The sequence below is a fragment of the Haplochromis burtoni genome, unplaced genomic scaffold (assembly GCF_018398535.1).
Source record: "Haplochromis burtoni strain Fernald_Lab_line unplaced genomic scaffold, NCSU_Asbu1 Contig_294, whole genome shotgun sequence".
In the NCBI taxonomy this organism is placed as follows: domain Eukaryota; kingdom Metazoa; phylum Chordata; class Actinopteri; order Cichliformes; family Cichlidae; genus Haplochromis; species Haplochromis burtoni.
The window spans coordinates 309,616-326,540 of NW_024582655.1; the positions used below are offsets into that span (position 1 = coordinate 309,616).

Genomic DNA, 16,925 nt, shown 5'->3' on the forward strand with positions numbered 1-16,925 from the left:
AAGTCTATTAGCCTCACTGATAGGGTAAAAACAGCACTGAATTCGTTAAGGGAACAGTAGAAGAAGAATCTCAAAAGACTAACGTTGCAAACAGCACTTTTCTCCCACAGCACGTAAACGCAGCACCAGCAGCGTTTGGTTACTCAGCTGCCGCCTGGCTGCCAGTCTGCGTCCGCTGCTGCTGCTGCACATCAAAGCCTGAAGAGACACCGCGGAGACGCTGTCAGCCTCCTCCAACCTGCTTCACGTCGAGGCCGCTCGGATGCGGGGTGCTTCATATCTGCGGACGCTTCGAGAAGAAGAAGGAGAAGGAGCAGGTGCACCGAAGTCCCCGCCGCCGAGGTTTCCTCTCTCTGAGTGATTTGGGGGGGGGGAGCTGTTGTTCGTTGTCACTTCCGGGCGAGTAGTCGGTACCACCGGCAGCTCACATCGCCGGCGGAGGAGGAGAAGAAGAGGAAGTTCGGCAGCATCGATGCTTCGCGCGGGGAGGATGGAGGAGTTTGTCACGGAGGAAGAGGAGCCGTGGTACGACCAGCGGGACCTGGAGCAAGGTGAGCCCACTCCTCCCAACCCCACCCCTCTTCTATTAGCAATCACTGGCCCCCGGGTGTTCATGCATTTAGAGGTGGGTGGAAAACCGGGAGGAGGTTGCACCTCTTAAAGGCAACTCATGCACGAGTTGGAGCTGCCTGCCCTTCATCTCATCAATTACTCCGATCCTGTCAGCGGTGGTTCGGACAGCAGTCCTCCTGTCAGACTGACTGAATGTCTTCCTCTCATCTCAAGCTGTTTTTCTCTCTCAAATCCATCAGCCCACTTGCTGTGGAGCTGCATGACGTTATTTTGGGTGTATGTTCCTAACAAAAAGGTCAGCACAGTATGTGCAGCAAATCCCCAGAACTTTGTAGATTTTTGAATAAAATGAAAGAAGCAAAGAGCAGCAAAGGCAGCAGCTCAGACTGTTTATTGTTGCTCCTCCTTGCTGCTGTGTGACCAGCCCTGCCAGAAAAATGGCTTTAAAAGGCTGCAGTTTCACTGAGAGTGCGTCTGAGGAGAGCTGTGCTCTGGAAAGCCTGCATCCTCCTGCAGCAGCATCACCCCATCTCCTGATTACCTGCTGACCCAGAGAGCTAAAGCAGCTTTGTAGCGTCATTGTGCAGCGTGCATGGAGAGGCAGGTGGATTTGACTCCCTGTGTGTGTGTGTCCATCATCAGAATTTCATCTCAGCATTATTCAGCATACAGACTAAAGTCATTAGCCCCCCCAACCCCACTCTGTCCCCATCCCGCAGGCTGATCTGATTAGGGAGCCCCAGACGAAGCCTCCTTAGTGGAGATCAGAGATTTGAGGCTTTTCGGGGTCAGACTGGAAGCGTAATTACCGTCAAGCTCTCACTGTGCCACACAAATACACTGCGTGCACTTTAGAGCCTGGCATCATTTTGCCCCAGAAATTATGCTGTGTTATGCAACTTTTCTGCTGCCGGATCTACTATTTGGTGACACCACCCCCTACCTCTGTGTGGTTATTAGAATCAGGCAAACATGGAAAATGAGTCCTGGCAGATGGTGTGGTTAGTCCTGCAGCTTCATCTGACCTGTGAGGGGGGGGCTGTCGCATGAGGAGTTAGAGTTCAGTCCCTGTGATGAGGATGACTTTCTCAGCAAGGCCTCCTGCACAGAACTCAGAAGTTATATAACAGAAGACTCTCGGCACGTGCCCGCCACAGGGACAGAAGCGGCGCCGTGACTGTGAGGTGCCGTGCGAACTCTCCTCCAACGCCTCTTCCTCAGCTCATTAGCGCTCTCCGGTTCAGGCTGGAGTTTTGCTATCTCTTCTGTCTTGTTGAAGCATGTCCTTGCCTCCCCTCGCTGCGTTTTAGGCGACAGAGAGGATGCACAGCGTGCACAAATGGAGCTTGTTAAATATATTAGATAAGGCAGAGGTGTTACATGCAAATGAGCCCAATCGGATCTAATCTTTTGGGTTTTACACCTGCAGAACTGCATGCATGCAGGCTTGTGTTTTTATCCTCTGCGTTGGGTTGAAAAAACACTCCATTCACTGCTCAGTAATGGATGTCAGTGCCTCTCTGTCTCCTCCCGTCCCTCCACTCCCCCATGTTTGTTATGAGCTCCAAACATACAGAGCCAGCAGGATTCTCCTCCTCCTCCTCTTCAGTCCAGCTTGTTTTTATCCACCAGAGGAGGATGAATAATGGATGCTTCACGCTGTGTCAGAAAATATCAGCAACTGTTAAGGTGTTGTCAGAGCTCAGGCTCCTGCTGTGCGCACAACTGCAGGCTTTTATCAGCATGATGTGAAGAGAAACCAATCTGCAAGAAAACTATTGTGATCTTTAAAATAAATGCACGGTAATATTTGGTGCCTGTTCTCTTTATCTTGGTTTTCATTAAGTCATCCACAAACAAGCCTGAACAACTGGTTTTAGCCGTAAAGCCCTGAGAGCGAACTCTGCTTATGTCTGTCCTTCTCTCCCATCTCTCGTCAGACCTGCATTTGGCAGCGGAGCTCGGCAAGACCCTCCTGGAACGCAACAAAGAGCTGGAGGACTCTCTGCAGCAGATGTACATCAACAACGAGGAGCAAGTGCAAGAGATTGAGGTGTGCTACTCCTGGGCTGCTGCCCGTCTGTGTTCCTTTCCTACTCAGTTATGGTGTAAAGTGAGGGGAAGAAATGGCAGAAAGCAGCACGAGTGTGTGAGAAGAAAAAAACACGTGCAGAATGCGTCAGCCTCTTCACAGCTCAAAATCTGCATGTGGTGTTAGCGACGAGGCTCGCCGAGGGTAAAGTAAACACCTGATGAGAGCCTCTGAAAATGTATTCTCAGTCTTAGAGATAGACACATAAAGTCAATGTATCGAATTTTGGCGAAACCTGTATATAAACTCGTTAGCCACTATATTAGGAACACCTTACCAATACTGAGTTGGACCCCATTTTCCTTCTGCGCTGTCCTAATTTTTTGTGGTACAAATTTCAAGTCAAGTCAAGTGGCTCTATTGTTATTGCAACCATGTGCAGTGATACAGTACACAGTGAAACGTTCCTCCGAGGCCATGGTGCTACATATGACATATAACAGACAATCTAAACAGCACTGCATAAAGTGCAATGTGCAAAAAAACAAAACAAAGACAGTGCAACACCAACCTGAACAGAACGATACAGACACAACACAGTGCATGCACAACAGTGCAATGGAAATGTGCAAAAGACTGAGCATTGTGCAAAAAGCCACTTGGTATATGAAGGTGTGTGTGTGCGTGCGTGCATGCATGCGTGTGTGTGTGTGTGTGTGTGTTTTAATCCAGTCACTGAGTGTTCGGGAGTCTGACAGCTCGGGATAAGAAACTGTTTCGCAGTCTAGCAGTGAGGGCCTGATTACTCCGGTATCTCTTGCCCGAAGGCAGCAGGGTGAAGAGTGTGTGTGGGGTGTGTGGGGTCCTCCACAATGCTGTTGGCTTTGCAGATGTACCAAAGTGAGGTGACTGTGGAGCCCATTTAAGTACAGTGAACTCAGTGTCATGTTCAAGAAACCAGTTTGAAATGATTAGTTTTGTGACATGGTGTGCTGTCATGCAGAAGGTGAGTACACTGTGGTCATAAAGGGACAGGCATGGGCAACAACAATACTCTGGTGTCTGTGGTGCTTAAACTATACTCAGTGGGAACTTATTAGTGCAGTGTGCAATTTTGTGACCTTGTGTAATTTGTAGCCTCAATTTCTTGTTCTTAGTTGGCAGGAGTGACAGCTGGTGTGCTCTTCTGCTGCTGCAGTGTTCAGAGATGCTCTTCTGCTTACCTTGGTTTTAATAAGTTGCTGTGGACTTTCTATCAGCTTGAAGCTCTATGGCCATTCACCTCTGACCTCTGACATCAACAAGGCATTTTCTCCCAGAGAACTGCCGCTCTTTGTTCTGACCATTCTCTGTAAACCTTTAAGTTAGATTATTAGATGTAGATTTTCCACTGTTCTGGCTTAGATGTCTCACAGTTTTGACTGACACTACCCACGAGATGAACTTTTAACCCATATGAACCAGTGTGAACTGTAATTGTATAAACGTGTGTATTTGGGTTAGTTTGCATTCTTTAAAGTACTTCTACCCTGTGCTCCCAGGACCAGTCTGTTCTCCAGATGTAAACCATTAAGATCCTCTCATTTTAATTGCAAACATGCGTCTCTTGCAGTACCTGTCCAAGCAGCTGGAAATGTTGCGGGAGATGAACGAGCAGCACGCAAAGGTGTACGAACAGCTGGATGTGACGGCCAGAGAGCTGGAAATCACCAATGAGAAGCTGGTGCTGGAGAGCAAGGCGTCGCAGCAGAAAATAGACAGGTGACCCACAGCTGCTTTGAGCCCACGCTTTCACTATACGTGGCTGGCCTCTGTGGGAAAAGCAGCGAGCCTGATGTAACAGTCACTTCGTAATCAGCTGAAGAATGTGAGCCTTGCTGCGCTGACAGACCACTCCCTCCACCTGAGCAGCTGGTTTTAAAATAATCGGATTTACATAATCAGGGATTAAATTATGTTATGTTCCAGGGCTGAAGGTTAAAAATACTTCTCGGTGCTTCTTTCTAAATATTCACTTTCTTTGGTTTGTAATGCTGAGTCATTCCAGCTTTGAGATAAAGGTATGGTGTAATCAAAATGGAAAAAAATCAGTGATCTGTGTGTGTGCATGCCTGCAGGTTAACCAGCACCATGGAGACCCTACAGAGCCAGGTGGACAGTCTCACAGCTCGGGTTGAGGAGCTGCGAACTTTGGAGGAGCTGAGAGTCCGCAGGGAGAAGAAGGAGCGTCGCAAGACCATCCACTCTTTCCCCTGCCTCAAGGAGCTCTGCACTGCTCCGAGGTCACTGAGTGTCAGGAAATGATTGACGTCTTTGCTGTCTGTAACATAGAGCTAACAGTAACTGTAACATGTCCTATGTATGTAAAAAAGTATTTCATTTCTTAGTTTTTTTGCATATTTGTCGCACTTTTTTCCAGTTCATCAAACAAATACTAGACAAACATAACCTGAGTAAATGCAAAACATAGTGTTTAAATCATGATTTCATTTATTTCATTTATTAAGCGAAAAAGGTATCCAAACCTACACGGCCCTGTGTGAAAAAGTAATTGTTCCTTAAAGCTAATAATCAGTCATTGTCAATGAGTCTTTCACATCTTTGTGAAGGAATTTGGACCCACTTTTCCTTTTTTTTTAAATTCAGCCACATTAGAGGTTTTTTAGCATAAGCGGCCTGTTTAAGCATATAAATCTGATTGAAGTCCAGGCTTGGCTCCAAAACTTTCACTTCTCGTTTCTTAGCCATTCAGAAGTGGACTTGTTGGTGTGCTTCAGGTCATCGTCCTGCTAGATAACCAACCCAATGAGGCCTTGGTGTGGCGAGTGAAACCGAACTTTTTTTCTTTCCAAAAAATGTTGTTAATCACAGTTAATTCCTGACTTAACAAGAGAGGCAGTTACTTTTCCACACAGTGCCAGATAGGCTTCAGTAGCTGTTTCCTTATAAATGATGAAGTCATCATCTAAAAACTGAATTCTGTATTTGTTCGGGTTATCTTGGTCTAGTATTAAAATTAGTTTGATGTAAAACAAAAAAACCAGAAGGACTTGAATGCTTTATCACTGGACTGTATTTATAGTGTGACTGTGCAGTGTTTGTACATGAAATTTGAATGACATTGGCCACAAACGCAGCTCACTGAGTGTTTTTTCCTGTAAGGTATGAGGATGGTTTCCTGCTGGCCAATCCGGGTAGCGTGGACCTGGCCGAGCGACAGCCGCTGGATGAGGAGAACGACCGTCTGAGAGACATCGTGTCGTCGCTGCACTCGGCCATGGCTGCAGAGCGGTCCAAGCGGGAGGGTGCAGAGAGGGAGTGTGCTGCTGTGCTGCAGGAGTTTGAGCGCCTGGAGCAGCGTCTCCTAGGAGCAGAAGGATGCCAGCTGCGGGTTCAGGAGTTGGAAGCTGAGCTCCAGGAGATGCAGCAGCTCAGGAAGTCCAGGGTGTGTCTGATTGGTGACATGGAAGACGGCCTAGAGAATCTGCTCAATAACGGCCCCGAGACTGACACTCCAGAGGAGAGCCCAGGGCAGGAGGACGGAGGCGAGGGAGGTGCTGGAGAGGCTGGGCAGCAAGGAGGACCGGTGAGAAAAAGCTGCAGCGACACAGCCCTGAACACCATCTCAGCTCGTGACGCAACAAGTAGACGGCAGGGGAGCTACGCCCTCCACGCCAACGGCGTGCGCAAACGGGGCATGTCCATCCTGCGGGAGGTGGACGAACAGTACCACGCGCTGCTGGAGAAGTACGAGGAGCTGCTGGGGAAGTGCAGGCGTCACGAAGAGAGCCTGTGCCACGCAGGGGTGCAGACCTCGCGCCCCGTCTCCAGGGATCCCTCCATGAAGGAGTACAACATGGCCGCCGCGGGGCCTTCCACCTCCGGAGACGTCGTGATCGCCGCCGCCCCTCCTACACCCCCTCAGACTCCCTCCACCCCTGAAGCCCTGGAGGGGATCAGCAGGCAGGTGGAGCAGGTGGACAAACGGCTGAGCCAGAACACGCCAGAGTACAAGGCGCTGTTCAAGGAGATCTTCTCCCGACTGCAGAAGACAAAGAGCGACATGAACACGAGGAAGAGCAGAAAGACTAACAAGTGAGGCACAGATGAGATACTACAAACATCTCAGTTTACCAAACTGTTTAAAGGCTTCTCATTTAACCGTTTGGACACCCTTCACTGCTGTATCCTGTTTCACATGAAACTGCCAAAGGGATGAAATGCTTCTCCTGACTGTAACTGACAAACTATCTGAACGGAGGGTTTTGTTGTGACGTCGTTTGTAACTGATGCAGAAATGACTCCGTTTATTTTGCATTTATGATAAACACTGAAGCCAAATAACAGGCCAACTTTCAGAAGCTTTAAAACTTGCAGCATTTACAGCATGCATCTGGCTGATAACACAAAAAAAGCTAAATCTGTCTTTCAGAAACAGGAATCGCAAGCTTTTGAATGGCTCAACGAGCTTAAAGCTTTTTGAACTCACCGGATGGCACAAAAGTGTACCTCCTGAACAGGCAGCGATGCTTCTGCATCTTTTTCAGGGATTTATTTCATCATTTCCACACTGTGCTGTCACATGATCCAACTTGTTCCTGTAATAGGCTGTTTTAATGTTTCCTGTTGATTAAAATAACTACTGCATCAACCATGTTCTCCTTTTTTGTTTTTGTTTAAACCTCTGCCAAGGTGGTTTAAATACATGTTTTTGTTACTGCTTGCATGTGTGCTGCCAGTCTGTCTGTAAATGCAACAGCTCGGAAAGTTTTGAATGAATTCTGATAAAACAGATCCATCAAGCTCAACTTTATGATTTATTAAAAATCAACAAAAAGCCTTGTAACTTAGAAACTACGATTCTTAACATGTACAAAGTAGCCTATAAAGATTTCTAACGTGTCACATTTGACCTCTCCTTCAAGGGCAGTAGATGATCCAAAAGTCAAAGTGATAATACTATTAGCCGATGTTTTTCTTACTGCCATTATTTGCATCGACAACATATCCCCAATGATATATGAGGATTGTAAATATCGTGGTACTTTGGACCTCTGACCTCTTCTTCGAGGTCAAACTTTTAGAAATAAGACATGTTAAGAAACCCTGCTTAAAACTCTGCTGCCTTTGTTTGTACAGTGGGGCAAAAAAGTATTTAGTCAGCCACCGATTGTGCAAGTTCCCCCACCTAAAATGATGACAGAGGTCAGTAATTTGCACCAGAGGTACACTTCAACTGTGAGAGACAGAATGTGAAAAAAAAATCCATGAATCCACATGGTAGGATTTGTAAAGAATTTATTCGTAAATCAGGGTGGAAAATAAGTATTTGGTCAATAACAAAAATACAACTCAATACTTTGTAACATAACCTTTGTTGGCAATAACAGAGGTCAAACGTTTACTATAGGTCTTTACCAGGTTTGCACACACAGTAGCTGGTATTTTGGCCCATTCCTCCATGCAGATCTTCTGAGAGCAGTGATGTTTTGGGGCTGTCGCCGAGCAACACGGACTTTCAACTCCCGCCACAGATTTTCTATGGGGTTGAGGTCTGGAGACTGGCTAGGCCACTCCAGGACTTTCAAATGCTTCTTACGGAGCCACTCCTTTGTTGCCCGGGCGGTGTGTTTTGGATCATTGTCATGTTGGAAGACCCAGCCTCGTTTCATCTTCAAAGTTCTCACTGATGGAAGGAGGTTTTGGCTCAAAATCTCACGATACATGGCCCCATTCATTCTGTCCTTAACACGGATCAGTCGTCCTGTCCCCTTGGCAGAAAAACAGCCCCATAGCATGATGTTTCCACCCCCATGCTTCACAGTAGGTATGGTGTTCTTGGGATGCAACTCAGTATTCTTCTTCCTCCAAACACGACGAGTTGAGTTTATACCAAAAAGTTCTACTTTGGTTTCATCTGACCACATGACATTCTCCCAATCCTCTGCTGTATCATCCATGTGCTCTCTGGCAAACTTCAGACGGGCCTGGACATGCACTGGCTTCAGCAGCGGAACACGTCTGGCACTGCGGGATTTGATTCCCTGCCGTTGTAGTGTGTTACTGATGGTGACCTTTGTTACTTTGGTCCCAGCTCTCTGCAGGTCATTCACCAGGTCCCCCCGTGTGGTTCTGGGATCTTTGCTCACCGTTCTCATGATCATTTTGACCCCACGGGATGAGATCTTGCGTGGAGCCCCAGATCGAGGGAGATTATCAGTGGTCTTGTATGTCTTCCATTTTCTGATGATTGCTCCCACAGTTGATTTTTTCACACCAAGCTGCTTGCCTATTGTAGATTCACTCTTCCCAGTCTGGTGCAGGTCTACAATACTTTTCCTGGTGTCCTTCGAAAGCTCTTTGGTCTTGGCCATGGCGGAGTTTGGAGTCTGACTGTTTGAGGCTGTGGACAGGTGTCTTTTATACAGATGATGAGTTCAAACAGGTGCCATTCATACAGGTAACGAGTGGGGGACAGAAAAGCTTCTTACAGAAGACGTTACAGGTCTGTGAGAGCCAGAGATTTTCCTTGTTTGAGGTGACCAAATACTTATTTTCCACCCTAATTTACGAATAAATTCTTTACAAATCCTACCATGTGAGATTCATGGATTTTTTTTTCACATTCTGTCTCTCACAGTTGAAGTGTACCTCTGGTGCAAATTACTGACCTCTGTCATCATTTTAGGTGGGGGAACTTGCACAATCGGTGGCTGACTAAATACTTTTTTGCCCCACTGTACTGCTAACATTTAGGAATGATACTGGTAAACAGGGAGTCTAAATAACACAATTTGTATACAAATATGTCTCATTTGACCTATGACCTCACTTTGGCATTTTACATCTGCCTCTCTTTCAGCTTGAGCCCAACATCTGTTAGATTTTTAAAGAAAGTACTGTCAAGACAAATAATGAATCCACATAAATAATTAGTAATTATTCTCAGGATGATGTCAGTAATTACAAAAGCCTGCCCTAGGCACTTGTTTTTACTGCACTACAAACCTCTTAAAGTACATTTACAAAGAACAAAGACAACAAAGTGAATATATACAAAATGCAGCAGTATTACCTTTCAAGTAAATACTGCCCAGAGAGCGAGTTTCTTGGCAGAGGTTTGAGCTCTGAGTGCTTCTTTGTTTTGCTAATAGTTGCAAAAGTGCTCATGAAGGAAGTTTGTTTGGTAATAACCCTGAATAAAACACGACACACACACACACACACACACACACCCCCAGTCTGAACACTTTAATGTGAACACAGATCAGTAAACTGTAGGGTAATACAAATAGCACACATCGAGTCTCACTCAACCCACAGAGGAAAAACATCAGTCCACGGCACGAGAGCTGAACGAAGCTTGACGGGCTTCACTCGGATACTTATGGAGTGTATTTAAAAAAAAAAAAGAAAGGAAAAACACTTTCATATGGCAGGATGTGTTAACCATCAGTGTCTGGTTAAAGGACTCGCGTCTCTATTCTGGTTCATAAGTCAATTATAGACAACTCTGAGCTCTGCTGAGTCAGCAGAGGCGGCGCGTGGCCGGTCGGGAGAGTCTGGAGGCACAGTCAGCAGTGGTAATCTTTAACTTGAGCAATACGAGGTGAGCGGTTTAACAGTTTTCTGCGGTGTTCGGCTCAATAGGGAACTGAGGTAACGCGCTAGAATTGATGTCCTCAGGAACATAAGAGGAGACTGGGTGACATAAAGCCATTAGTACAACCCGGACTCTTAGATTTAGAGTTCATTTATTAGATTTGAAGAAACCTACAAAGTACTGAAATGAAGGTGTTGGCGAATAAAGCTGATATGATTGACACCCTGAAACAAGGAGATTAGCATGTCCTCTGTCCTGATTCCCTGTCAATATAATACAAAATCTGTTAAAACAGGCTCACACGATGGTCTGGCAAATATAATATTTAATAGTAAGAAGGCAACTGGCTCAACTAGGCTGTCTATTTTTTTTATTTACTTGTTAAGGCCACACGGCTGCTAAAAAACAAAACAAAAACAAAACCTGCCAAAATACCCTGATCAGGAAAAAAAAAAAAAAAAAAAGAGAAAACAGCCACAGCTAAAGCGAGGGAATGCAAGGGGGTTAGAGGTAACTGCTTTCCCTCTTCTCTCAGCAGAATTTGCTGGCTGTTCGACTATTTGGAAAAAAGAAGTGGCCTGAATTCCAAATAATTTAACAAGACCCAACTACAAATAATCTGCTCAAAGGCTTTAGGCGGGCTGTGTCCAAGATTTGTGTCCAGCAATTACTGCTCAGTGACCGTACAGCGACCGTGTGCACGCAGCACTTTAGCTTCCTGTACAATTCTTTCCAAGGCAGATCGTGGTAATCGTACAAAACAATGTGAAAAAGAGAGAAAAGAAAGGAAGGAAAAAAGTGATAGAAATCAAATTTGCTTGTTAACAGATGCTTTTTTTTTTTTTTCTTTCCTTTTTTATAAACAAACTGTAACCAAAAATCTGGATAATGAACACCATTTACTTTCTCCGGGTTTTTTTTTAAGATGTCATTCTTGTAATAAAGGCTGGTGCAAACAAAAATCAATCAGCGTTGCTATGGGAGGAATGATGAAGTGATTGGAATTTAGAAGAAAAGGAAAATAGATGGAACCGCAGGAGAGGAGTGAGCAAGCTGATGGACGGAGAGAGCAAAAGACTGAAACAATCCAATATCCAGGGGGAGGTGGGAATGATGGCAAGAAAAAAAGAAAAGCGGAAACAAAGCAGAGGAAGACATTGGTGGACCAGCGAGCGAGTGTGGGAAGGGGGGGGAAAAAAAAATAAAAAAAAAATCAGTCCTTCCAATCCTTCTTGATAGCGAGGCTCCATTCCCAAGACAGGTGATCGTTTTTGTCGTCATCGGTGAACTTGGACTTGATATGGTAGGTGCCGCGGGCCAGCATCCCTTTTGGGGCTTCCTCCATTGTGGTGAGGAACTCGTACTCCTCGCTTGGTCTGGGGCCGTAGCTGCCCACCATGTAATCAGACTTGTCAACTGCACATCACAGAGGGAAAGAAAAAGGAGAACTTTAGGATCAAGAGGCAGACTCACTAGTTATTTTGTTTTGCCTTTTGTTTTTAAGTCAGTTTAGCTCCAGCATGGATTTTTATCATATGAAAATGGTTATAGTTTTAGTTTCATTGTTTTTTAATAATTACTGTATGGTGACCATGTATGAGAGGCAAGGTTTAGGAAAATCAGTACAGCTTTATAAAAACAAAACAAAAAACAGCAGAGTGAGATGATTTGAGCAGGCTCACCTCTAACTCCTTTCCTGAAAGTTTGCTGCATGTACTTCAGGCCTGACACGATCTCTTTGTTGACCTGCAGAAGGCAACAAGAGTTAAATTCCTCTGAAAAGCCTCTGACGATAATGATAGTGCTCTGCAGACTGCAGTTACATCTCCAGCAGTGATGTAACAACAACACTGCGACGTAAACAGAGCGCAGTGGCGAGTGTGACAAACACCAGACTCTCACCTTGAAGCAGATCTTTATTCTGTACTCAACTCCCTCCTTCATTGGAAACGGGTTCTTCCTGAAGCCTTCCAGGTCCCCTGGCAGAAAGCAACACAGCAGGGACAGAAGAGTCAGATTCTTTCCACTTTGACAAAAAAATAAAAACAACAACAACAACAAAAAATAATAATAATAATAATAATTACAAAAAAAAAAAAAATACACAGCAGGCTGATAAACAGTTCCCGTGGATTTTGGGGTTTCAACACCCTGTAGTAAGAATAATGACCACCAGGGGGAACAATGTCACAAGTGAGCCTCTGCTCTGCTGGAGGGGGCTGAAGTTTCAGGAAATGGCTCATTAACGCGGACACATAGGAATCAAGTCGACACCGATTAGTGAACTAATGACCCAGCAGGCCTATGACCCCCACCCCACACACACACACACCTTTCCATTAACACAACAATGAGACTTGTATGCCAGCCTCACTTCTGCTCACTTATTTTAGATTTCTAGTTTCTAAACTAAAATCGGCACGGACACACCTGCTCTACTTACCAGTCAGATCGAGGACCAGATTGTTTGGAGCCGTATCGCACACCAGAACCATCTTCGTCACCTGGACGTTGGGGACAGTGGGATCTAAGACAAGAAGAAGAAGTCACGCAATTAAAAACATCGTCACAGTATAGCAGGAGATAGAAAATCTCATTAGTTTGAATAAAACAACAGAAAAATGCTCAGGGGAGGTGTTACGTACACACACATCCATTTGTGTGTATATAACTACTCGAACACTCTACGTTGCATTTAATTTCAGTGAAATTTATCTAAAACATTAAACGCTCGTATCTGGCGAGTTAGAAAAGCCATAACAATCTCTGCTTTTCAAGCTCTTGAACTGAAATTGTAATCCATAAAGGATTTGCTTTACTTTGCACACGTGGAGTTGGTCTACTTTCATGAATACTGTGCTAAAATTAGTCATTTAAAGCCTTTTAACTAACAAAGATTTCAGATCAACAGTACCAGCATGCTGTATGACAGTAAATCTGTATATTTTTAAACAGATTTCTTTGCTGAGAATATAACTCCATGGCAAAAATAGAGGAAAGAGTCTGTCTGAGCTGTTAATGACTAGTTTCTGACTCATCAGCTCAGTTTTCAATATTCTAACTGTTTCCACAACAAATTCCTGGCCTTGTGATACGCCGTGCTATTGGTAGGACAAACATGTTGAGCAACAACGTTGGCAGGTTTATTAAAGAATGACTTTAACATGCTTTTGTCATGTCGTCACTACACAGGTTTTAATCATAAATTAAAAAAAGGCACAAGCTAAATCCACAAGAAAAAAAAAAAAAAAAAAAACTCCAACTCTTCTTGAAATCAACGCGTATTTAAACTTATTGACGTATGTTAATTAACATCAACACACCAACGACTACAGCAGCCGCGTTTCCCAGCAGCGCCTCCTTGTACTTGCGCAGGCTCTCGTCATCTTGGTCCAGCTCCTGGATCTCCTTCAAGCTCTTCTGGGCAGGGGGTTTGTAGTTGACAGAAGAGTCGCTCTCATCATTGGCTGCTGCGATCGCTGCCAGCTCCTCTGGTGTGGGCTCGTGCTCTGCCATGGTGTGCTAATTGCAGCAGGAAACATTGACAGAAGAGAGAGGAAGGGTTAGATGACAGGAAAGTAGAGTAATACACTTTGACCGACAGAGGTTCGCACCACAGACTGCTTCTCCTTTTCACTCTTGCTACGAAGCGAAGTAGCGACGGGCTGTTTAAGACTTCCAGCTGCTGGGATTCATTATCCTAGGGATAACAAACTTTGACCTGGGCGCAGCACTCTAAAGCTGCAGGTCATGTAGGAAGAAACAGCCTATTCTACTGCTTTAATAGTTCACATGCTGAAAGACAAAGTAATGGCATCTGCTCTGCAAAAACTTTCACTTCAGAGCAACTTCCCTGTTCAAACAGAGTGACAAGAGGAACAATCCACAGAGCTCGTGTGCACTATTTTCTTCATTAACAGGCAGCTGGCAACAGGTCAGCTATATTGAAATAAACCAAAGATGAGCCAGTTTTGTGCCTTGTGGGCAACTTTCACATTATTTTGACAAGAGCCCAGCCACTTCCAAAGCCCCTTTGTTTAATCAACACCTCAACACAGACTTGCACATATGCACACACCCTGGCAGACACGAGCCAAGACACGTGACACTAACCCTCGCAGTCTACTTGGCGGACCAGCCAATTTCCCTGATGTCGCAGCGATAACATACAGCAGAGGTTGGTGGTCTAAGAAGCTGATGGTTATCCGAGTTCCATGCTGTTCTAGTCTCTCCGGCTCAACAGCAAGTAAAAAACAGCAATGCACGCGTGGCCGTTTACACCCAGCTGTGCTCTCACAACCACTCTTACTGCTAATTGCCAGTGATTCTGAGCAGGCACAGTAACACAATGAGACCTTGGACAACAAACCTGCTCTAGTTATGCAATTTATAACATCTGGTGCACAAATGCTGGGCAAAGCCTACACAGTGCTGTTCAACACATGCAGCTGGATGATGGTACTGTGTAACACTTGCGTGAGGTCTGTTCTGCAAGCACAACAAGATGAGAACAGAACCTGCAGTCCTCAAACTGATAGCACTTTTCTACTCTTATCGACCACTGAAGCCTCACGTACAGTGCAAACCACAGTCGCAGTCATACAGTGCTTTATCGACTTGAAGCAGTTGATTTATCACACATAGAAAGCAAGAAGGCAGAGACCTGCAACGGAAACACAAAGACCAGCTTTCATGCACTTTGCCCTTTGAGGCGAATCTCAAAGCAACTCTAAACTTCTAACAAAATTAGAAGAAGTGACACTACTTACTGTCAAATAATGAGGCAACACAGCAGAAAGCTCTTTCTGGTCAGCGACAATTATTTATTAATCTGCAGGTGTTGCCCTGTCTTGCCATGAACAGAACATTCCTCCTAGCTAGCGAGCAGCTACACCCTCAAATGTCTCATCCTGCGTGTTTGCATGTTGAAAGAACTTCCTGTACTGCGCTGAATTTAACCATGCATCAACACGGGCCACACGTATCACTGTTTTAAACTGTGCAAAAATGTGCAGTATTGCATTAAACTGAAAGAGGAAGATTAGAGCACCAACTTCTTCTCCTTTAAACTCTTAGTTACACATGCTACAAAGATGCAGGCAGTGACTAACATCTCAGCTTCTTTTTCTTTTGTACTGTTGCAAATCAGGTTAACCCGGGAGGTAATGACACAATGAACGGGTACAGGCGAGCTAACAAATGCGGATAAAGCAAACGCACAAGAACCCACCAGACAAACAACCCTTAAGTGGCGACAGCTTACGAGGCCAGTTTCACCTGCTCAGTACAGGTTGTTACCCTCGGCAGCAGAATACAGCTGACACAACCTCACCCATCGCAGCAAATCACACTCAGCAAATGAACAGTGTTGAAAAAAAACAAAACTGGTTTGTTGATCCGCCTAACCCTCTGCTCTGCTCTATTTTGCCTCCATATACAGTTGGGCATTAGCCAAGCAGGAACTGAGAATGCAGCACAGTTTGTTTTTTTTGTTTTCCCCAAATTGGGCCTCTATGCTCCCATAAAAGCGCAAATTCCTCTTATCCCAATAGCTTGCTGGTTTGGCCTGTCAGCTGTGTGAGTGTTTCCTGGTCAAAAAGACAGGGAGAGAGAGACGGAGAAGAAAATCAGACCAGATATCACAGTGATGTGTCATATCATTCTTCAAGGCACAGGTTGTTTTTCTCGCTTCCTCTTCTCTACTTTCAATGCACTCCTTGTGACGGCTGTGCAGCGAGCAGCATTGTGACTGCAGCATACCAAACCGTCACACAGCAGGAAGTGCTCAGTCACAGAGAACTGGCATGTTTCTCTACTGGAAACTATTCTGAAAATCTCAAGTCAAAACTTCTCTGTCATAAATCTCAGCTGTTAGTGTATAATTTTTTTTTTGACTGGATCAGTACCTCACCTCCAAGATGAAAGTATGGCTGAATCTAATAACTATATACTATTCAGTTAGTGATTCTAAACCACTAGGTAAGTCACAAAGCAAACCTTGAACTGAGCTTCTACACCGTTGGCATTTTGAAACCGCAAATTTTTACATCGCAACGGAGACGCGCCAAGCTTTACTCTCCTTTTTTGACTCCAATGGGGGCCGAAATACAACAAAATGATTCTATTCTATTCAACCAGAGCTAAAACTAGACTGAGATCATAAAATCATCAAGACAGGTCATAAAATCAGAACATGGTTTAATTGCTTTAATTGTTGTACAGCGCTTTGTGAGCTCTATATAAAGAAGCTTTACTAAGAACACATGAAAAGCAGGTTTGCATTATGGCATTGCTGGCACAAGTAAGCATGCAGGGTTAAGACACTTCCTGCTTCCATTTTCATGCTTGGAAAACGGAAGCCAGTGTGTCCATCTTTTGTATACAGTGTACGATTGGATAGCATTTTCCCAGAAAAACATGATTATGGTGCACAAAGAAACAGTTTCCAAATTTGTCTCTAATGATACTAAGCCTGGTAATGACTAGACTGACGTGAAATACAATCACCATAATAAATGCAGGTGGTCATTTCTGAACTGTAAAACTGCAGGGCATCTGATGAAGTTATTCCAGTGCATCGAGCCACATTTACCAACATAAGCACCAAGAAATTATAGATACGGCTGTTCTAAGTGTGGCAGACAGCTACATCACTTCAAGCTACCATCTTAATCAAGTGTGAAATTGTTGATTCAGCATATTTTTAAAGAGGGGGGG

General features: G+C 44.7%; 3 protein-coding genes across 3 annotated transcripts in view; 1 reads left to right on the forward strand and 2 right to left on the reverse strand.

Moving 5' to 3' along the window:
• The first annotated feature begins 154 nt into the window (after nt 1-154).
• cdr2l (cerebellar degeneration-related protein 2-like) lies at nt 155-7,256 on the forward strand. Its single transcript, XM_005940824.3, has 5 exons — nt 155-551; nt 2,514-2,626; nt 4,218-4,366; nt 4,723-4,887; nt 5,768-7,256. The coding sequence occupies exons 1-5, from the start codon at nt 473-475 to the stop codon at nt 6,702-6,704; spliced, it is 1,443 nt and encodes a 480-aa protein (XP_005940886.1). The 5' UTR covers nt 155-472; the 3' UTR covers nt 6,705-7,256.
• Nucleotides 7,257-9,841: 2,585 nt separating this feature from the next.
• Nucleotides 9,842-13,724, reverse strand: arhgdia (Rho GDP dissociation inhibitor (GDI) alpha). The gene is made up of 5 exons (XM_005940826.2): nt 13,532-13,724; nt 12,652-12,735; nt 12,111-12,187; nt 11,891-11,954; nt 9,842-11,624 (listed from the first exon to the last, which is right to left on the reverse strand). The coding sequence occupies exons 1-5, from the start codon at nt 13,722-13,724 to the stop codon at nt 11,422-11,424; spliced, it is 621 nt and encodes a 206-aa protein (XP_005940888.1). The 3' UTR covers nt 9,842-11,421.
• The window catches only part of alyref (Aly/REF export factor), a 14,010-nt gene continuing 9,193 nt past the window's right edge, over nt 12,109-16,925 (reverse strand). The window contains exons 7-9 of the mRNA XM_005940828.3: nt 13,532-13,730; nt 12,652-12,735; nt 12,109-12,187 (exon numbers count right to left, since the gene is read on the reverse strand). The gene's annotated coding sequence lies outside the window, so the exon portion shown is untranslated. The remainder of the gene's footprint in view (nt 12,188-12,651; nt 12,736-13,531; nt 13,731-16,925) is intronic.

What these genes read in the sequence shown, in the direction of transcription:
- cdr2l (XM_005940824.3), top strand. Translation starts at nt 473, where the DNA reads ATGCTTCGCGCGGGGAGGATGGAGGAGTTTGTCACGGAGGAAGAGGAG. An exon ending in AGCAAGTGCAAGAGATTGAG is followed by an intron (nt 2,627 to 4,217) that starts GTGTGCTACTCC and finishes CGTCTCTTGCAG; the next exon opens with TACCTGTCCAAGCAGCTGGA. An exon ending in GAGCTCTGCACTGCTCCGAG is followed by an intron (nt 4,888 to 5,767) that starts GTCACTGAGTGT and finishes TTTTCCTGTAAG; the next exon opens with GTATGAGGATGGTTTCCTGC.
- arhgdia (XM_005940826.2), bottom strand. Translation starts at nt 13,724, where the DNA reads ATGGCAGAGCACGAGCCCACACCAGAGGAGCTGGCAGCGATCGCAGCA. An exon ending in CGCGGCTGCTGTAGTCGTTG is followed by an intron (nt 12,736 to 13,531) that starts GTGTGTTGATGT and finishes TTCTTGTCTTAG; the next exon opens with ATCCCACTGTCCCCAACGTC. An exon ending in GAATAAAGATCTGCTTCAAG is followed by an intron (nt 11,955 to 12,110) that starts GTGAGAGTCTGG and finishes TGCCTTCTGCAG; the next exon opens with GTCAACAAAGAGATCGTGTC.